The 22,650-nt window shown below is 45.6% G+C and overlaps 1 protein-coding gene across 3 annotated transcripts in view; it reads right to left on the bottom strand.

Moving 5' to 3' along the window:
* The window catches only part of WDR27 (WD repeat domain 27), a 2,413,256-nt gene that overhangs the window by 2,351,687 nt on the left and 38,919 nt on the right, over positions 1-22,650 (bottom strand). For all 3 annotated transcript variants that reach the window (XM_069606956.1, XM_069606954.1, XM_069606955.1), the window contains exon 2: positions 21,730-21,910. In XM_069606956.1, coding sequence (XP_069463057.1) covers positions 21,730-21,903 — 174 coding nt within the window. In that variant the 5' untranslated portion in view covers positions 21,904-21,910. The remainder of the gene's footprint in view (positions 1-21,729; positions 21,911-22,650) is intronic.

Below are 22,650 nucleotides of genomic sequence, written 5' to 3'. Positions count from 1 at the left end.
ATGTGGTGCTCCCGCTGTAAGCACTTGAACGGGTCGAAGGTCTTCCGGGCTGCCAGACACCGCAGAGAAATCAGGGTAGATAAAAACTTTGCTAGCCTCAAATGGCAACGCTCCACGTTCTGTTGCCCTTTAAGGATCAAGCCTCTGTCCCCATAGTTTAACAATCTTGTGATGATCGTGTGATGTTGCACACCCAGTTTAGGCATTGGCACCATTACCTGATGGGCTGGCTCAAGTATCAACCTTAATAGCTCCTCCACAAACTGCTCCATAGGACTTTTACAGGCACCACTCTCAGGTACCCTCGCATTAGGGACATTATCCAGTCATGGTCTCGACTCATAGTCATCACATTTCAGCCGGATTGCCTTCAGTTCTTTCTTGATCACCACACTGATTTTTGTTTCTGCTTGTGTTACGCGTCCACTTTCTGCATCCAGCTTACTTTGCAAACAGTTGATTTGGGCCACTAGGTCATCCAGTTTGGAGTTTACAGCCGCAAACCCATTTTGCACTGCCGTCATAATCCGATCCAAATGGTTAGGATCCATTGTAGTACTCCTGGTGCTGCTACATGTCACTGCCATCTCAGGAGGATCTTTGGTGGGAGTGCTAGTATAGGAGTCCATAGGGCCACGTTTCTTCCATGCACCCCTCGTCATAGCACTGTGAAGTATCATTAGGATGGAGGGCCCACACAACTACAACAGCACAAAGGTCCCACAATGCACTGGCCAAACAATGGACTGCACCCCTGAGTAATGGTCCCACAATGATTGATAATACAGAGTATTCTGCTGGATATTAGTGGGTGTTCCCCACAGACCTTGTACCCCACCAGAGGCCAACAAATACTGTGCCCACTCAACGCTTAAGGATCTCAGGGGAGTGATAACACCAGGGTTAAGATGTCAACCCCTCACCTACACCAGCGCCGCATTCAACGTTCCTCACTCTCGTGGTGTGCCTGAATATGGTGAACGGCACCACAAGCGTTTTAACAGGACCACCAGCACTTCACAGACTTGAAATGTCTGAGTAATTACGGTTTGTCAGCCCTCCCTTTCAGATGCAGGCCACTGCCCAAGCACCGAATGCCTTCTCAGCTCTGACCCGTCGATCCCAGTGAAGAGGCCACGCCCGCGGGCCGAGTCAAGCTGCGTGCTCCCTTAATTGCTATCGCCGATTCGGGAACCAGCACACCCCAGCCCCGCCTACTTTCAGACAGCAGATGCAGCTGTGCCTCAGGCAGAGCCCACATAGGTCTGCGAGTGCACCTCGCTCCGCTCCACACTCACACTGTCACAGGGCAAGTACGACTTGATTCAGCATTCTGCAATGCTCAGAACAGGAGTTTGTTCCACAAGATTTATATTGAGCTCCAGGGTTAGACCGCCATGCCTGTTGACTCTCAGCAGTGCAACCTCCCCCCTCACCTCCCAAGGTCTTTGATTCTATTGAGAAGGGACGATGACGGGGTTGTGTAGATCGAGGGACGCTCTTTACAGCTGGAGGAAGTTTCCACCATCTTGTTTAAATCATTTCTGCACTTCAAACCTTCAAGAATATTTTGTTGGAACCTGTTGGTAGAGCACTCCTTTCCAAACTCTTCCATTTGTGAGGCGATGGCAGATGTTCTAAGGCAGAAGCAAGCTCTGTCCCCTAACCATCCCTGAGGACCATTGGAGGTGAACTGCTGCTGGAACAAGACCTGCCTCTGTGCCAGCCACATTGCTGCCCAGGACTTCACCGTGCTGAAGAGCCCCTTATAAGGCGAGTACTAGCCTCCTCTGTGTTTGCGATCCAGAGAAAAGGACTCATTTGTCCTCGAGACCCTGGAGTGGGACTCACAGCTCATAGGAGCCAAGACAACTAGGATTCCTTCCGTTTCACCATCAAACCGCTGCCAGCGTGACTCGAGCGCGTTCAACATGATTGAACCACCAGGACCACCCAGACTGCCTTTGGCACTCACTGATCTTTGAACCACTGTCTCGCACGTTCGAATCTGTTTACCACCACACAGCGCCATTTGAAAGCGTGTTGTTGCCTTGCTCGAACAAAGAAGTACTGCTACACCTGCATGGCTCGAACCGGTCTTCGAACCTCCAGCTTCTCCATTGCTGAACGAGTCACTGATCGAACCGACCCTTATGTACTTCACAAATTGCATCCTTGCATCGAACAGACTTGCCAGCGGATCCCATCATCAGCCCATCCACCGCCAAACCGGAACTGAACCCAATGACCTCCGCGATCCGCATTGCTTAACGTTTCGAACCACAGCCTTGTTCAGTTCGTCCCCACTTCGACATATGCATGCCGCAAGACCACTACGGCTGCCACCTTTTTTATTCGCATTGAGCTGCCGAATAGCACAGAGAAACCTAGTTTGCCATTGTTGTTAAGGATTTCAATCAGGCGACACACACCTTGGTCTTGGCCTAGTATGCAGCACACGACTGAAATGCTTATCTTTTTATATTGATTCAATATTGAGATGGTACACCACTCATATCACACACCCTTTTCAAATACCCCGAGTCACAATGGACCATGAACCAGGCTGGATGGTAAAATACAATATTTATTCATTTTAAAATTCAAAAGAAATCATACACTTTTTAATATGGGGCAGCAATCACCAATGGTGTGACAATAATGAGAAGGTGAGCAATGCACTGGGCTTAACTTACTAGTGGAACATATACACAGCACAGCAGAATAGGAGCACTTTTGATTTAGGACAGATAGCACTCAAGTTAGAATTTCCCTCTGCAATGTTCCCTCAACCCACAAATAATCAATTATGAGTGGATAAACAGAAGCAGCAGGTAATCAGGAATGAAAAATAGGAAACAGCATCTAAATCTGACCTTCCGTGCCCAAATAAGAGAGAAAAGATTTTAAACCTCTTGCAATGTTATGAAATGAATGCGTGTTAAAAACCTTGAAGCAAATATGATTCCTCACTAAAGCCCCAATGCAAATACACTAGCAATCACAGAGAATGAATTACCAAAAGCATACAGTTCGAAAATTAGTGACAAGTTTAAAACATGTTGTAGCAAAATGACACGTTGGAAAATTTGCAATTTTGCAATTCCCGCCTGATATTACCCAAACGGTTTTTAATAAAAACGGGTGAAATACACTGAAATGTGGATTTTTGGTTGGGGTGTAGCTATAAATCACAGGTACAATATGGAAGTGAAATTAGGTCTCTAGCTTGTAAATTGAGAGAGTTATGGAAGAGAGTGAGGTTCGTTTTTAGGAAAATAGAGCAGTGAAAAGAAGAATTGGTTTTAAAATTGAAAGGCAAACTTACTTAAACTATATTTAATGGCTAAGAAAAGAGGAACGCCACCCGTGAATATCAAAAGTTATGCTGCAGTTGTAACCCTTCACGCAGTATACCCCTTCTCTTAAGGGACAATTTATTTATTTAAAACACAATATCGCTAATGACTTAAGATCTATGCAAGACAGAAATGAAGAGAAAAGTGGCGCTAACACTAGGAATCAAAGGCAGGATTGCAAGAATGATTGTGACAGTTTGAACAAGGTATCAAGATAAGGATAGGGTGACTTAGAGAGTGAAATAAGGACAAAGATAAGGTATGCTATGGGTTTAGGTGGGGTGGTAATTGATACTCAAAGTCCATTTTTTAGTTTTTGGATTTTGGACAGTCAACGGTTCTGGTCATTACATAGCAGGGTGCCTGGCAAACAGCTGGGCAGTTCTGGTCACCGGGTAACACTTCTGGACTGGCAATTCTGGTCACTGAATACTACAGGTTTGCAGGAAGCATGCAGTTAGTGGGATCAGGATGCTTCCCAAAAACACCACAGCTTTCCCCTTTTTTAATGGGAGATTAGTGGGTTTTCAGAATTGAGGCCTTGCTGGAGCAGGAGCAGCAATCCTTGGGTTTTGCAGTGGGCCCTTTGAAGGGGCCCCTGAGGGACCCTCGCATGAGAAAACAAGGCACAATCACCACACACGAACTGATACGCCAGACACGAGGTTGTATTCCCAAAATCTAGGGTTTATTGCAAAGCAAATAGTCTAAGTTGGCCAACTGGGTCCCACGCCCCGTGACGTGTGTTACCAGACCCCGGGGGACGCAAGAGAGAGAAAATCGTACAACAGTTACATATATACAAAACAAGCATCTTGCAATCAGTAGTGTCACATCAAATACCGCCCCTAGTATATTTCCTTTGAATTGGGCACGATGATTGACAATGTTGACGAGTATGACACTGTCAGGCCTCTGAGAATCTTCAACCTCCACCCTTAACCTTTCTCCCCTTTCCTCCTCCTCACCTGAAGATTGGTCTTGAATGGATGATAGTTGAGGTCTTCTAGCGCAATAATCCTTCTCCTTCTTTCTTCTTTCTTTTTTTTCTGAGATAGTGTCTTTCTCACGAAAGGAAGCCACAGTGTACTGCTGTGAATAGCACTACCTGCGGCCCCTCTTCCGGGAGGGACAAACTGGGGAAAAAGCCGTCCGCCACAAAAAACCCCAGAGGTGGAACAGCAACAGCGGAGGTCCGTCATAAGGATTCGGTGTGAAACAACTACAGCGGAGGTCCGTCTTAAGGATTCCGGGTGGAAGGTGGCTCCAAAGGAACCGTTAAGTAGCCGGAGAGGACGGCCAGCGTAGGACAAACAGAGCGGGGAAAGAACCGGAAAGGAGCCAGAGAGAGGGGAAGGAAAAGTAGTGGGCTCGGAATAACGGAAAGGCAATAAGCGGCCCGAAGGGCAACAGAGGAGAAAGGGATAGGAAGAAAACTAGCGTAACCGCAACCGAAAGCAGGCAGTCAGAGAGCTGACCAAGTGGGTTGCAACGCACTGTGTGCCGGGAGAGCGTGGCTAATAAGCGTTCCGGCACGCAGTGAAAGAAACACTAGAATGTCACCGCGACGTTCGAAAACGTGGCAGAACTCTGCCATGGCCTCCCCCAAGCCGCACCCTGGACCATAATGTCCACGGGAGTCGGCGCATGACAGTATGCCCCCTTCCAATGTTGTAACCTCCTGGCTTTCCAGGGTGAGCCCTGTGAAACTTCCGCAACAACCTGGGAGCATGAACAAATGTAGAAGGTTCCCAGGAATCTTCCGCCCTCGAGTATCCCTTCTGGTGTATCCAAGCGACCTCGTCTGTATCGAGAATCACATATTTGGGATACCTCAAACTCTGCTTCTTCCCGGGGTGGTGGTTTGAGTGGAACTGAACGGGTATAGTTTCCCTCTATAGCTTCCCTGAGAAGAGATGAATGGAATACAGGGTGAACCCTGTGTAAACAGGGAGACAATTTCAGGCGAAAAGCCACTGGGTTGATTTTGGCCATGATAGGATAGGGTCCGATGAAACAGGGGTAAAGTTTGGAGGGACGAGTCCACCGGGGAAGATATTTCGTAGAGAGCCACACCCGGGTGCCAACCTTCCACTCCGGCACCGTTTGACGATGACGATCTGCTTGAGCCTTGTTTGCCACTTGACTATCTAATAGACTGGACTGGGCGGTCTTGTGAGCCTCCTGAATCTTAGACAACACACCTTCTACAGCGGGTAGGTGGGATTCAATGGATGAAACAGGAAATATCGTGCGAGGATGATACCCATAAGTACAGTAGAAAGGAGTGAGTCCAGAAGCGGAATGACGGGTGTTGTTATAGGAAAATTCCGCCGTGGGAAGAAGTGAGACCCAATTGTCCTGTTCTTGGTTTACATAACAGCGTAGATATTGTTCAAGAGTGCCATTTAATCGCTCAGTCTGTCCGTTGGTCTGGGGGTGGAAGCCGGATGATAATGCCCGTTCAATACCCAACCGATGACATAAGGCCGTCCAAAATTTTGAGACATATTGGCTGCCTCTATCTGATGTAATCTTGTCTGAAAGACCATGTAGACCAGTGGTCTTCAAACTTTTTTGGCCAGGGCCCCCCTGAGCAAAATTTGGGCAGGTCGGGACCCCCCAGAAATGCCAAATGGACAGTATATATTGCGCGCCGTCACCTGCTCCCATCAAAGTCGCTGGGCTCCCTCATCCCACTCCTACCCAGTCGCTGGTCTCTCCCCACCCCATCACACACCCAGGGCTCTCCCCACTCTGCTCCCATCACTATCCCATGGTTCCCACCCATTGTGCTCCCACCATAGTCCCTTGGTTCCCCCATCCCGTTCCCAACACAGTCTGAGGGCCAGTGGCGGCTGGTGAATCTTTTTTAAGTGGAGGGGCATTAAGGGGAGGTTCGGGGGGGGGTTTCCCCCTGTGAATTTTTTTTAAATAGGTTAAAATGTTGCATTGTAGAGCATACTTTTAACAAAAAATGGGTAAATAGCCAAACAGTTTGCAATTGTTGCTGGGAGTCCAGGGGGCAGGCATTGATATTTTATTTCTATCGCGCTCGTACACAAGTGTTTCAGAGCGTGACAAGGCAAGGGAGGGGAACAGAGGAGAATAAAACAGCGATCTTACTAGGCCCAGTGACATTGAGAACGCGCAAGTGTGAGGGGAAAAGTGCATGGAAGGGGGGAGAAGTGGAAAGTGCGAAGCAGAGGAGAAACAGATAAATAACAATAAATAAATAATAAAGGCAACAAACAGTGGTAGTGCAGCCAGCAATTTGCAAGTGCTACGTTTAAGGCAGCAGACAGGGCAGGTCTGATAAGTGCAGGAAGAAAGATGGTTCTCCTCAAGTTTTAGAGTGGCAGGGCGCTGTTCCAGAGGGAGGCCCCAGCCGAAGACCGAGATCTACCCCCAGCTCGTTTCTTTGATAAACGACTGACCCTGAGGGAGTTGGAGGTAGAGGAGTGAAGAGCTCGAGAGGGGAGGTATTTGCAGAGGAATAGCTGAAGGTATTTTGGACCGAGGCCCCAGAAAGCCTTGTGGACAAGGCAGAGGGTTTTGAATGATAGATGTCCGGTAAAAAGATACCATCCCTGTCCCCTGGGCCCCACTGGTCCTAACACAATGAACATGATTATGTGTATATGCAAGGCGCTGCACATTCATACAGCAATCACTATCATTCACATGAGCATCCATCACCATACACTCACTCATAACGCATCCATACACATGTTTAAATAAAAACAATGAACATAAACGTACCTTCTGCATTGGCCTGTGTGTGGGTGCTGCTCCAGCTGCTCTGTCCGTATGTGCGAGGAGGCGCAGGAGCTCCCCCTCGGACATACAGACATGCAGTGCCCCAGCCAGCATTTCCAATGAGCTATGCAATGCTGGCGAAGCAAAACGCCCCCGCACTTGCATGGCTCAGTGAGCATGTGCGGCTGGGGAACTAAACTGAACTGTCAAAGGGAAACAGTGTTTCCCTTTGACAGTTCAGCCAGCCCAGGAGCACTCCATTAGCTGGATAAAGCAGCTGAGGGAGTGCTCACTGTTTCACTGGGCTGGCTCCTTAGCTCCTCCATAATGGGTGAGGGGCCACTATGCAGTTAGTAATGTTGACCATTGTTGCTGAATATATCACAATTTACTTACATTTTAACACAAAGCACCCCTTTGGGTACTATTGAAACAGTGGGCTTCATAACTACTCTGGCGGTAGCTGTGCCGGTAAAACCGGCACGGCTGCCACTGGGGTTGCATCCGGGTCTGGCACCCGCAAATGGGCAATTACTAGGTCATGCCGAGTTAGGCGGACATGATAATTGCCCTTTCGAAGGTGCCGGTAGATCCCCATTCCCATTTGAGCCCCATATGGCTCAAATGGGAAGGGGGAGCTCGGATGCACCGGCACCGTTAATAACGGTGCCGGTGCATCCGACGAGCTGAGGTCAGACCTGGCGGGGGCTGTCAAGCACCCACGAGCACAACTCTTACTATGGCGGAACGGTAGCAACAGTGCCGGTAGCTTACCAGCACCGTTGTTACTGGTCCGCCATAGTAGTAATGAGGCCCAGTCTGTGACTAAAGGAATGAATATCCATTTACAACTGTGGGCCACTTTCATTGTTGCCCGAGACAGTTTCATGCTTCAGCCCGCCCATGTGGGCCACCCCTGCCCATTTCTTCCAATCTAAAAAAAAAAAAAAAAAAAAAAAAAAAAAAAAAACCCTTTTCATGCTGAGCTCTCAGGGCCCCCCTGGGATGCACCCGCGGACCCCTAGGGGGTCGCGACCCACAGTTTGAATACCACTGATGTAGACGGAAAATATCCTTGAGGAACACCTCTGCCATTTCTGAAGCCGTCGGCAACCCTGGAAGAGGAGAGAAATGAGCCATCTTGGACATATAATCCACTGTTACCATGATGCAGGTACATGCATTTGAAACTGGTAGGTCCACCACAAAATCAGTGGAGATGTGACTCCACGGACGCAAGGGTATCACACTCTGTTCGAGTAAACCCAAAGGTTTGATGGTGCGATTCCTGCTACTGTTACAGATCCTGCAAGCTTGGACATACTGGCCCTCATTACGACCCTGGCGGATTTTTTCCGCCATCGGCGGACTTTTCCGCCATGGCGCAAAGTCCCTTTACGCCATGGCGGATGGCGGACTTACCGCCCCATTCCGAGGTTGGCGGGGCGGTAAGTCCCCATTGACCCATTTACCCTTCCCCATTCCCATTTCGGCCCCATAGGGCTCAATGGGAGTGGGGAAGGTGTTAATTACGCCACCGTACACTACGGTGGCGTAATTAACACCGAGGTCCCATAGCGCCATGGATTTTTACGCATGCAAAAAGCGGGCGGAAAAGTGACCATGGCGCTCTGGAAACTCGTAGTTGGCGGTAAGGGGTCGGCGCAGCTAACGCTGGCGTAAACCCCTTACCGCCAGGGTCGTAATGAGGGCCACTGTCTGATTCCGGATCTCATTCTGGGCCAGTAGAAATACCTTTTTACGAGATCTAATGTGCCAGTCTGACCTCTATGTCCGGCCGTAGGGTGATCATGACACCATCTAATGACTTGTCGTTGAAGAGGTCCTAGGGGTATAAACAATCGATGGTCCTGAAACAAAAGCCCTTCTCTGTCAATTAAAGCTGCCTTCTCCTGAGGGGTAGCCCGAATCGTAGCTTCTTTAACCTGCTGGAGAAAATTGGTCACATGGAGGAACACCCGATTTCTGGGAAACAGTCTTTCTGTCGGTGGTAAATTGGATGCTTCTAATCCACCCTTCCGAGATAGTGCATCAGCAAGGAGATTCTGACTTCCAGGGATATACGTAATGCGGAAATCATACTGGGAAAAGAAATGAGCCCATCGAGCTTGGCGAGAATTGACACAGTCCATAGACTGAAGGACTTGCAAGTTCTTGTGATCTGTTCGAATGGTGAACAGACAGTTACTTCCCTGCAGCAAGTGTCGCCATTCCTCACACGCAAGTTTCATGGCTAAGAGTTCCCTCTCTATGACCGAATAATTCTGTTGACTGGAAGTGAGGGTGCGTGAGAGATAGGCTATGGGATGTTCGTTTCCATTATGTTCCTGGAGTAGGACAGCTCCCACTGCTGCAGCCGAGGCATCAGTCTCTAGAATAAAGGGTTTCGTCTGGTCTGGGTGTCGCAGTATGGGAGCTTGACAGAACAGTTCTTTCAGGTGTTTGAAATTTCTTTCAGCTTGGTCATTCCATGAGAATGGTAACGAGGATTTCTTTAGCAACTGAGTAATGGGCAGCACCACTTCAGAAAATGAAGGAATGAATCTCCTATAGAAGTTGGCTACTCCTAGGAACTTCTGTACTTCTTTGACTGATCTGAGGGAGTGCCAATTTAGAATGGCGTCCACCTTTCTTGGATCCATAAGAACCCCCTGAGATGAGAGTACATACCCCAGATAGGGCACGGTGCTGACCCCGAACAGACAGTTCTCCTTTTTTACCAGAAGCTTATGTGTTTTCAGACGTGTCAAGACTTCAGTGAGATGCTTCTGATGCTGTTCGGAATCCTTGGAGAATACAAGTATGTCGTCCAGATAGACTATGACCGAGACAAACATAAGATCTGAGAAGACTCCGTCAATGAATCTCTGAAACACTGCCGGTGCGTTGACCAGTCCAAAAAGCATAACATGGTACTCAAATAGCCCGAATGGAGTACGGAATGCCGTCTTCCATTCGTCTCCTGATTGTATGCGCAAAAGAGGATAAGCACTGCGTAGGTCTAATTTAGAAAAAATAGTTGCTCCTTGTACAGCCTCTATTATGTCAGAGATTAGGGGCATGGGATAGCGGTCCCGTATTGTGACTTTGTTCAACCCCCGATAATCAATACATGGTCTGAGTTCAGAAGAATCTCTCTTAGGTATGAAAAACAAGGGAGCACCTGCTGGGGATTTAAAGGGACGAATTAGACCATTCTGCAAGTTGTCGTCCAAATAAGTCCTAAGGGCTTTCTTTTCTGTTTGTGACAGAGAAAACATTCGACCGAATGGAACTAGAGCATTAGGTATGAGATCTATGGCGCAATCCTCAGGCCTGTGCGGAGGTAGTTCCAACGGGTTCTTTTCTGCAAAGATATCTTCGAAAGCCGAGAAGTCCGTGGGAAGAGAGTGGACACCCACGGTACTGACTTGAGGAACGGTATGGGCCTTGGCTTCCATAAACCGTAGATCCTTTAAGCAGGTCTGTCGACAAAACTTCGATTCAAAGGTAATAGTGTTGCTGGACCAATTAATCTGCAGATTGTGTTTTCGCAGCCAGGTAATGCCCAAAATGAGTGGAAAATGGGCGGCACGGATGATATCGAACTGAATGGTTTCTGAATGTTGTTGTATGAACATTTGAAGAAACTCAGTTGTCTGTGTGATAAGGCCTGAACTGAGGGGCGTACCATCCACCCCCTCAACCTTCTGATCCTCCTTGCGATCCATGCGTCTTAAGCCAACGGAATCGGCCCAGATGGTGTCCACAAAGTTGCCTGCGTCCCCACAATCCAGTAGGGTCAATGCTTCGATCTTGCAATGGTCTATAACCAAATGCACTTTGAGGACCATTAGTCTCGAATCTTCCTGTGGATTCACTGGACTCACTGATAACTACACATAGGGACTGGTTACTTCCCCTCGGATTCCCGTCCCTCCTAGGACCGAGGGTTCTCGTTTCCCGCTCGTCGTGAAGGAATCTCAGAGCAATTCCTAATTTGGTGTTGGTCTGATCCACAATAAGCGCATAACCCCAAATCTCTTCTTCGCCTTCTTTCCTCTGGAGTTAAGGACGAACATGTAGTTCCGATCTGCATAGGTTCTTCTGATCGGGGCGATACTGCAACTGGAGGAGGAGGAATATGGGGAAAGGTAGTATTTCTATTCCGTCACCTTTCGATTCGGCGTTCGTAGAGCCGATGTTCTATTTGTAAAGCTGCAGTCGTAAGTTCTGAAAAGGATGCTGGCCTGGGAGATCGGGCTAACTCATCTTTAATATCTTCTCGCAAACGTCTTCTGAAGATGACATATTGGGTCTGCTCCTGCCAACCAGCTTCTGTGGCTAAGCGTTTGAACGTGGTAAGATAGGTGTGCACATCAGACTGACCTTGACGTATGTCTAACAGATCTTCGCCTGCAGAAAATGAAATTTCAGGCCTCTCGAACTCTTGTTTTAGTCGACCTACAAAAGCTTCGTAGTCTTGAAGTATAGGGTCTGATCCCAACACAAGTGGAGTGGCCCGGGCCAAGGCTTTTCCCGACATGTTGGAAATCATGAATCCCACCCGGGCGTGACCGGTGGGAAATGTATGAGATCTAAAGGCAAATTTGAAGCTCCGTCATATTTCCCTGAGGGGAGTGCCATGGGAGGCAAGTCCACTGATTTTGGTTCACGATTAGAAACCAGTTGTTTTAACATGTTATTTTCTGTCCTTAAGGTTTGCACTTCCATTGATAAATTTCGAACCTCTGCTGAGAGGTTTTGAACAGCGGCCACCATCTCTTGCAATTGTTCAGGGGTCGCCATCCTGACCACTGGGCGTTGCAAACTGTGAGCCCTCTGAGAATCTTCAACCTCCACCCTTAACCTTTCTCCCCTTTCCTCCTCCTCACCTGAAGATTGGTCTTGAATGGATGATAGTTGAGGTCTTCTAGCGCAATAATCCTTCTCCTTCTTTCTTCTTTCTTTTTTTTCTGAGATAGTGTCTTTCTCACGAAAGGAAGCCACAGTGTACTGCTGAGAATAGCACTACCTGCGGCCCCTCTTCCGGGAGGGACAAACTGGAGAAAAAGCCGTCCGGCACAAAAACCCCAGAGGTGGAACAGCAACAGCGGATGTCCGTCGTAAGGATCCGGTGTGAAACAACTACAGCAGAGGTCCGTCTTAAGGATTCCGGGTGGAAGGTGGCTCCAAAGGAACCGTGAAGTAGCCGAAGAGGACGGCCAGCGTAGGACAAACAGAGCGGGGAAAGAACCGGAAAGGAGCCAGAGAGAGGGGAAGGAAAAGTAGTGGGCTCAGAATAAGGGAAAGGCAATAAGCGGCCCGAAGGGCAACAGAGGAGAAAGGGATAGGAAGAAAACTAGCGTAACCGCAACCGAAAGCAGGCAGTCAGAGAGCTGATCAAGCGGGTTGCAACGCACTGTGTGCAGGGAGGGCACGGCTAATAAGCGTTCCGGCACGCAGTGAAAGAAACACTAGACTGTCACCGCGACGTTCGAAAACGTGGCGGAACTCTGCCATGGCGTTCCCCAAGCCACACCCTGGACCATAATGTCCACGGGAGTCGGCGCATGACAGACACCTTCAAACATTCATTTAGCAACAGTTTGCAATTTTGCGAGCCTACAGACACAAGTCTTTGTTTTAAAGAACATAATGCTTCTGTTTTTGCAAGCAAGCTGCGTGCAGGGGAGAGACATTCCAGGCCTTGCTATCTCCTAGTTTCTATTCGTGTACTGGGGGTCAACTTGCTCTCCAGGGCTCTACAGGGCTCAGGGAAGGGGGGGCCGCAAAGAAGAGCATAATTCAAGTCATTTAATGTTAACTGGCACCTGTGGACTGATTAGGATGCCTCGCTGCTTTTTTCCAAGGATATGCGAGGGAGGAGACCGGGCATTTCTGTCTGGGTTGCTACGTTATGTTTCAACATGTCTCTCGCGGCCTTGCGTTATGCACTAGTAAAGCAGAATAATATTTCAGCAAAGCAATTTAACAGAAGGCAAAAAGCAAATGTTAGAGAGAAAACAAAATGGCGATTTCAGTCACCTTAAAATGGACGCACTTTAGTCAAGCGTGTGGCTATATATTTCTAATACTAAACACATGAGACAGTTGGTCTTCGGCCAACATAGTACATAGCCTTCTGATCGAGGGGTGTTCATTTTTCGTGGACCGACACCTTGAGTAGGGTCAGCAATGTTTTGGCCTTGCAGTTGGGATCTGGAATCTGGATGGATGTAACAGGAACAGGACGCCGGCTCAGGAAAATCAGGAAGAGTGTGTTTGTGGGTGTGTGTCTAGAGTCTTGTCAGGGACTCTTATTTATAATGCCTATTGACATCATCAAAGTATATGACTGGGGCCGGCTTAACTAAACACACCTCTAACAACGGAATTTGACAAGGGTGATAGTCTCTGCCTCGCTCTCAGCTGGTCAGATTAATGTTGTGAGTTTTACAATGTCCAAAAACCTCCCATAGTTACTTTAACTAAAATCTGATCTTGCCACAAACATGCATTTATACAATTGCAATCTCTTAGCAAATTATATAGACAGGTTACATATTTTGTGCAGAACATTGCAGTACAGTCCTCCAGTCCGTGAGACCTTGTTTCGCCCTTCTACCAGTTTTTCACACTTTTCAATGCGATTTATATTACTAAAAATTCTAGAACTTTATATATGGGTGTGGATTATCATAAGGGATGTATTTACAAAAATGTGCCTTTGCAACATAGATGCTTTTCTTGTAATCTGTCCTATTTTGCCATTTCTGTCCCCAAGGTGTCAATTAATTCTACCAAGTCTTAAAAGAAAGCCCATAAAATTATATTTAAAACTGCAAACTTTTTACATTTTTTTTCTAATTCTGGCTGCAGAGATAAATGTCTTTACAGGTTATTTATAAAATAGTCTTTAGAAGCAAATGGCAATCAATGTCACTGGATCATTTTTTTTGTTTTCCTTCAACTGTTACCAACTCTCATTTCTTTCAAAGCAAGGTGGGGGATTCTCAGCTTAATTGAAGGTTGTATTGCCCCTTCACACTTCACAGGTTAGTGTCCCAGGACTTCTATTTTCCCAGCCTGGAGCACAGACGAATGTCTGACGAGCGTGTGAACTTTCTTTGTCCTTGCCCATTCAATGTTTTTCAAGCTGGCAATTATCACTTTCGTGTCCTGGAGGTTTATGGTGTGTTTCCCTTCCTAGGGGGAAGTTTCAGGGCTGACAACTGGAATAACTTTTCTTTTTTTTTTTTAGAACTTGCAAATTCGGCACATGTGTTTTAAAATCTTTACTTTCTTATTTTGGGTCCGGAATTAAAACAAACATGTGGAATAAAAATAGCCCCGGTATGTATTTTCACCAGCCACAAACCCCTTCACATTGTTAGGTAAGGCTTTCCTTCAACAGTTTCCTTTTTAAATGGGCATTTTCCTCTTTCAGTTTTGCAAAAGCCCATTTTTACACATGTGTTAAAAACTGCTAGTATTTCCTTCTTTAAATTCGGTTTGGCAGCTCCTGGATTCCCACAATGTCTTTGCAGCTATAGTCATTTTCTTGAAAGCAGGAGTTTTGTCTGAAGCACAGATGTCTTGAAACTGACCTGGCTCAGAGAGTTAGAGTCTCTTTGAACTGCTGAGCTGTGGATACTTTTGTAAAGAAATAAACACGTGTTCCCGTGCGAGTGAAAGTGAAGTTGCTTGTTGATTTGTCTCAGAGTTGGTTTGACAGGGCCTGTCATTCAGGGACTATGCCTTGTTTTGGTGAGGCACAATGAAATATCCTGGGCATGGCAGGGCCTTTTTAATCACAGTAGTTTTTAAGACAGAACAGATGGAATTAGCGTCAAAGCAGCATTTTTAAAGGGTGAAAATGTTTAATTTTGAAGGGGACATTTGGGTTTTCAGCAAAGCAGTGCTGCCTTTTTTACTTTATTCCATTGATATGTTTCAGAACACACTGGCACGCTCCTTCAGTGTGTCCCCTTGTCCCATCCTGCCTGAAGGGTGCTTGACAGGACGGTGCAGCCATCTTTGTGTTGCTGCAAAAATACAGTTTTGAGGTCCTGGTGCGCACAGGAGCTAGCGCAACCATATTGCTGTTTCTTGCAGACAGGCAGCTTGATGATGTGGTGACATACTGTTGAGTGGGTCCATATATCCCACATTGTCGAACCACCAAGATACTGCAAGAGCTATTATTGCCTCATAACATGCCTTCTTGTCCATTTTGAGCCCTAGAGACCTGCTAGGTCAGATGAATCCTTCTTTGCAACTCAAGAACAGATCCTTTTTTGAACATTGTGTTTTTTATGATTTTTAGAATTTACAATCTCTCAAAAACGGACTAAAACCATAGAGTGGCGCAGATGGAATTAAGAGAAAGAATTAGGCAAAACAGATTATAGCCACCCTCAAAATTCAAGCAAGATTCATAACATGGACATATTTATGAGCAGTTATCTAAACAGGAATGTTTTTAATGCCCTACGAAATTGATAAAAGGAGTTGAGTGTCCTAATCTCTCAAGGAATGCTATTCCAGAGCCTTGGGCCGAAAATAGCAAACCTTCTATCCCCCTTGATACAAAGGTGGATGAGGGGATACTCAACAGTAGTTGATCTTGTCAGAGTAGGAACCTGGAGGGCTGGTAAAAGCTGATCTTATCCCTCAGACAATTAGGAGCTAGTCCATTCAGGCATTTAAATACAAGACATGCCACTTTGAACTTAATACGTTCTTCCACGGCCAGCCAGTGGAGTGCTCAGTGGGAGGGAGATACATGGGCTGTTTTACTCAGCCCACAGACAAATCTAACTGCTGCATTCTGAGCCCTCTGAAGCCTATTGGAGTTGTTTTGCATGAATGCCCATCAATAGACTGTTACAGTAGTCCAGATGGGCATTAGATAGAGCCCCCATCACCCATAGCATGATCCTCTTCTGGGATATAAGGGAGAACCTTGCAAAGAAGTCTCAGTGAGTAAAAGATTGCTTTTACTTTGGCCCCAACCTGACTTTCACAGCCCAAGTTGTCCTGCCAAATACAGCTCTTTAGTTGTTTAGCTTGGTTCTTTAGCTTGGAGGCAAAGTTCAGCTCTAGACCCAAACAATTGGGGATTGGCTGTTTTTTGAGAATTGTGAGTAGATGGTCAGGCCCAAACGAGATAAACTCTGTTTTAGAGGCATTCTATTGAAGTTGGTTAATGGACATCCACTCACTGATCTCTTGAAGGCACTGACTATCCCTGGCAAACGATTCTTCAAAATTGCCAATTTTGATGAAGACCTGAGTATCCTCCGCATAGGACTGATAACTGAACCAATTACATCTCAGAATCTCCATCAATGGTTGAAGGTATAAATTAAAAAGGAGAGACGACAGAGAGAACCCCGGCGGGACACCACATCCCATAGTAACTGGGTATGAGGTAAAACCTCCAAGTCTGACACATTGTTGGCGGTTCTCCAAGAATGATTTAAACCACTTAATGACATGCTCTGATACTCTGCCAACTGACTTGCCCTTTGTCCCCTTGTCTCATTCCCATTCTCATAGTACTGAATCTGGCATATTCTGTTTGCTTTCTACAGGGGTGGGTCTTGCAGCATTTCCTATTTTAGTTATTTCATATGGTGTTTTAGTATATATATATATATATATATATATATATATATATATATATATATATATAACCTTGATAGGACATTTTATTTTGGACTGTTCTAGTTTGCTGTTTGGTTTGCTACTGAACCACATTCACACCCCTTAAGAGTATAGCCTTCCCTCGGCCCATGTTACCACAAAAGGTGAATGAGGTGTATGTCTTAACTGTGCCCGTTTTACCTTTACGATTGTGTTGGCTCTTAGTTTGTAGAAGTGGGAGGGCAGAGTAGGCACTTTAGCCTCTATCCATACTTGTACTCCTGCTAGGCAGAAGTGCATTCATCACGGGGTTCTAACCCTGATAGATGCAGAAACCACTGGGAATTCCATCAATATCTCCTCATTAGAAAATCATATGCTTATGTCCAAAATAAAGCCCAAACCTAACATGCCAGGAGGGCAATTAATTCCTCATTTCTGGGTCCACCTCCTTCCAAACCGAATCTATACTTCTGATATACGCCCGGCACCATCAGGAAAATGTAACCTTTGACACCATTGCGGCTCCACAATTTCAAGTGATATTATACATCCCTTGGTTAAAACAGCACAACCCTGCGATTGATTGGAAAAACCAAAAATTCACTTTTCAGGGTGGATAATGTCCTTCCTCCTGTTCTCAAGTCTTGCTCAGGTCAAAGTACTCCACCTCGGACTAGCTTGACTGCCCCTTTGGCTTTACCCAAAAGGCATTAGTTGCACACAATCAACTTCCTCCGGAATATAAACATGTTTCTGATGTTTTTTACCCAAAGGAGGCTAACAAGCTGCCACCTCATTGGCAATGGGACTGTCAAATTGAACAGATTACTGGCGTCAGGATACTGTACGTACACCCTTTTTGAGATAGGAAGCGAGATCATTAAACAATATGTTAATGACAACCAAGAGAAAGGATGTAGCCATCGTTCCACTTCCCCTTCAGTAGCACCCATCTTCTTTATTCCCAAGAAAGATGGTGCAGCACTCTGAGCTCAATTCCATTATGATAAAGACATTCTCCCTTGCCTCTTATACAAGTACTGCTGGACCAAGCTCGAGACAGCTAGATATACACCAAGCTTGATTTAAAAGTGGCATATAATCTCATCCGGATGAAGGAGAAGAATGGAAAATGGCTTTTCAGATTAAATTCTGTCATTTTCAGGCATTTTGTAATGCCCTTTGGCTTACACATTCTTTCAATACTTTCTCAATTCATTTTCACCGAATTATTGGGCATCTATATTGTCATTTATTTAGATATACTCGTAGTCTCACCTTCTTATGATATTCCTGTCCTACATGTCTAGGAAGTTTCACAGAGACTCAGAATAAACCAACTTTATGCCAAAGCTTCCAATTGGGAGTTCCAAAAGAACTGCATTTCCTACGTGGGATATGTTCTAACATCCAATGGCATTGAAATGGAACCTCAGAAGATATCTGCCATCATTGAATGACCCATCACTCTATCCATCAATGAACTGCAACAAGTCTTTGGTCTACTATTTATTTCTGACTATTCTGGAATCTTGCTGACTTTAACTAGGCGTTTGAAGAAGGGTGTACCTTTTGAAATAACCTAAAATATGAAGACAGCCTTTGATACCTTCAAAGCATTATTCACATTGACTCTTGTACTTAGTTTGCCCGATCCAGACTTACATTATATAGTAGAAACAGACACATCCAACCATCCCATAGGGGCTCTTCTTCTACAAAAAGAACGTAAGACACATACATTGTTGTTGCACATTCACACCAGCTGAGCGGAATTATAATTTTTTTTAAAAGGAGTGTTTGGCAATCAAAGATGCTTTCCTGAATTGGAGACAGCTCCTTGAGCGGGCACGACATACCAAATTGTCTATGGACGACCGCAATTTACGCTTCCTAACTACATGAACCAGAGACAAAATCTGTGGATTCACTTATTTTCTAGGTTTGACATTATAGTCACTTTTAATCCATGGAAACAGAATACCAAGGCAGATGCTCTTTCACGTATTTACTAGTGGGAGGATGAAGAGATCCGAGCAAAACTCTTTGTGCGCCCTGCTGCGTTTCCTACACTCTTTTCCCCACAAAGACGTTTTGAGAAAAACACACACCTACCGATAAAATGGTTGTTTCTACAACAGGGCACTACTAACATGGAAGAACAAGGCTTGCTGGTCCATAACTGAAGACTTTGGTTACCTACCAGAGAAAGCCAACATAATGTTTTCAAATGGTGTCATGACCTCCTGTGAATCTGCGCTGGAGTTAAGCCTAGCTAAAGGAAATACATAGGTTTGCTTTATCCGTTGCCCATCCCTGAAAACCATGGCAGATTTCCTCCATGGATTTTATAACAGATCTCCCTAATGAAGATGGATACACCGTTATTTTGACCGTTATTGATTCATTTACAAAGATGACTCATTTCATTGCCATAAAGTTTTCTTCAACATATCATTAGACTCCATGGTGTTCCTAGCACCATCATCACTGCCCGGGAACTCAATCCGTATCAGCCCTTGAAAAGAAGTCAGCAAAGTACTGGGAGTCACGCTGACGTTTTCATCGGCATACCATCATAAGAGTGATAGTCCAGAGTGTAAGAGCAAACCAGACGACCAGCCAGTATCTCAGGTGTTGCCTCAGCAAACATTAAAAATGGTTGCACCAATGTGCTACCCATCGTAGAATTTGCCAATAATGACTCATAATTTGTCCATTAAGGATACTCCCCTTCTCTATTGCAAAGGCTACAGCCTGTTCGATTCTGGTTTCTGCCAGGTCAGAGAGTAAAGTTCATGCAGCTAATAAATGAGTTGCCCGTATGAAGAAAGATCTCCAGTCAGCCACAGGGCATCTACATAGGGCTTAGGAACAAGCCTGCCATTTCGCCAAGACCAGCTCTGTTGTACCAGGTAAAGGATGCTGTGTGGTTATGCAGAAACCATATCAAGATTTGGTCATGCAGCAAGAAACTGAAACCCAGGTATATCGGTCCTTTCAGGATTACTCGCATCATCAATCTTGTGGCCATGGAACTAAAGATGCTGACACACTACAAGACCCTAACCTGTGGTACATGCATCCTTATTGAAAGGAATTCAGAAGTCTGTAATATACCCCCATGCCTTGACTTAGGTTCTTCCAACAGTGGAACCCCAAGAGGAGTATGAGGTCCAGACCATTGTTGATTCAAGATACCATAGGTGTACATTGAAATACCTGATTCATTGAAGGGTTATGGGGTGGAAGAAAGCTCATGGGTTCCTGTTGGCAATGTGAGGGCTCCTAAACTAGATTTCATAATTCCAGTTCCGGCCTAGGTCTTCCCCATATAGAGGAAGGGAATGAACTGTTAGGCTCTTTCCTGCCTTCAGATCTGCCTCCAAACTCCACAAACACACCCTCCATGCAGGACCTTCCCTGCACACTTACTGTGATTTATGAAAAGTGTGGTCCCCTCTGCTAAACTGGTATGGCTGGACACTGTGTTCGATCCTTTTCTTGTCAAACGGTGTAGTGAGGTGCATCATCATGCAGTGAGGTTCTTTCCTCAAACCCACCGTTCCCGTACTGCATTGCCGTGCATGAGACTTCTGTATGTCCTGTGATATAAGGAAGGGGGCTAAAGCAAGATGTTTTTTCTTGCCACAGTCTACTTTGCTGGCCCGAGCATTAGCTTTGCTTAATGTCAGTCCTTGCTTGTTTAGATATTTAGTTGTTCTGTACCCCTGCTCATTTCAAGCCCAATCCTGCCTCATTTTCCAACCTCCCTTGTCAACACATACCTTGGGAACTTCCTACAGTGCTAATAGCTTGGACCTTGCAAGGTAAATGGTATTGTATTCCACTGTCTCTCAAATGTGTGTGTGTCTATTACCTCCTGCATTCACACAGTGTCCCTCTCCCCGTACTACAGCTGCTGAAAGGGGGTGGGGGGAACAGGGACCTGTAGCACTCATGCCTTGGCAGGATTGTCTCAGAATTGTTACAACCCAGGCCGAGAGACTTTTCATTTTGGGTTCAGAGGACATTGCTTCCCAGGCTAGCGAGAGGTCCTGCATCTATCTTCAAGATAGAGGAACTGACACAGTGGAGGAGATCACTGCGTTCCAATGACCAACACCTCCATCTCCTTCAGCCAAACTGCTCGAGTAGTGGTTATGTAGGATAGCCAGCGCATGGTGATCCATCGATTCGCTACTATACAACAGGTGTTACACATTTAAATACCCATTTGTTCTTACTGTTGCTAGCGAGACCCCAATAGACAAACCGCTGGTGTAGCCAGAGATGGCTTCACTGCGACCAACTCTAATATGCTAATTCCGGCAGACTAGAAATGAGAAAACCTCAGGTATGGCAATGTCAAATGAAGGAAAGAGGCTACATTCTCTTGGTGCTTATGGCAGGTTGCACGTTGGGCTGAATACATTTTTTGTTTCAGAGCTGGAGTGATTTAAGTTCCCTGTAACACCTGTTTGAATATGCTGTCCATAGATACTTTTTTCACATGCAAGAACACCACACCTACACCAGCGAGTCCCATACAGCACCTTCTATGTGGTATTCTAACAAGGGATTTGGACAACACCAGAACCTCTTGGATACCTTTGTTCTGTTACGTTTTTGGACTGGGACTCCTGTCACTGTCATACCAAGAAGTGAGATCTATATACACACCATTTCTCTAATAGCCAGCCCCGGTTTTGACAATTTCTTAAAATAAATAAAAGCTAGAATCCATGATATCCGGTGGTAATCGCACAAAGGCACAGGATTCAACGACCATACAAACAGAACAGTCGACTGATAAAAACAACAATATCAACAAGACGTGTTAAAGTATTGATTTAAAAATAGTCACATCAATGCATTGGGCAAAATAAAATCTTGTAAAATAATATATTTTAAGTACGCCACTAACACTTAAAATTAAAAACGAATCAACACTTACTTGATGGTGAGGGAGTTCTAGGCTCCAGATGCACAGCTCATTTCCATTAAGAGGCAATGCGCAGTACTGAGAGTTACAGGCCAGCTGAACATGTGATTCGGGGACTGTTGATACAGTTGCATATTTCTCCGCAACTACATTCTGGGAAAGGCAAGTATTAGCTCCTCTGTCCATTTTATAGCTGAAAGAAAGAGCCATCATTATGTTAAAATATTAGTTTAAATGCAAATTGTCCCACACTTGGAAACATATAATCAAGAACTGCCACAATATGGTGAAACCATTTCTATTAAACAGCATGCCGAACCTGTGGAAGCCTTTAATGTGGAGTTATGTTAAAACAAGTCACAGATGGGAAGTTGTTGCCATAAAACAAGGGGGTAGCTAGTGAGAGCGCACATTATGATGCTTAGACGCATGGACAGAATAAGAATGGGCACTTTTTCCTGTCTTTCATGTAGCCATTGCAATATTCTAATTAAGGGCAATTTTTTCTATCAACCTTATACTGGTGAAAAAAATCTATGTGCATTCTACATTCTACTTATAACACCTATAATGCGATTTATGGAATTTTCTGTCCATTACAATACGCTGGACTGAGCATAACAGCAATGTAAGGACTGCCAATATGAACTCTCCAGTTCCTACACATTTTTTAGAGCATAAACACACAATAGCACAGATGCCATTCATTATGCTAGAACCAAAAGTGTGGTGGGTGGAAGGTTTTGAATGAATCTGAAGCACTGGCACTGCTCTGGGCAACCTTCCACACTTCCGTTTTTTAGTCTGTCTGTGCCATTGCAAAAGCGGTCCAGCTATATGCAAATCAGTCAGGTACTGCCACCAATGGGAGCAGCCCAGTCCAAACTGCTAGGCCAGGTCCCCTCTGCACGGAAACACAAGCAACCACAGACA

The sequence above is a fragment of the Ambystoma mexicanum genome, chromosome 4p (genome assembly GCF_040938575.1).
Source record: "Ambystoma mexicanum isolate Mex_15411 chromosome 4p, UKY_AmexF1_1, whole genome shotgun sequence".
In the NCBI taxonomy this organism is placed as follows: Eukaryota; Metazoa; Chordata; class Amphibia; order Caudata; family Ambystomatidae; genus Ambystoma; species Ambystoma mexicanum.
The sequence above is the reverse complement of the archived record's forward strand: the minus strand, read 5'-3'. Positions and strand labels throughout refer to the sequence as shown.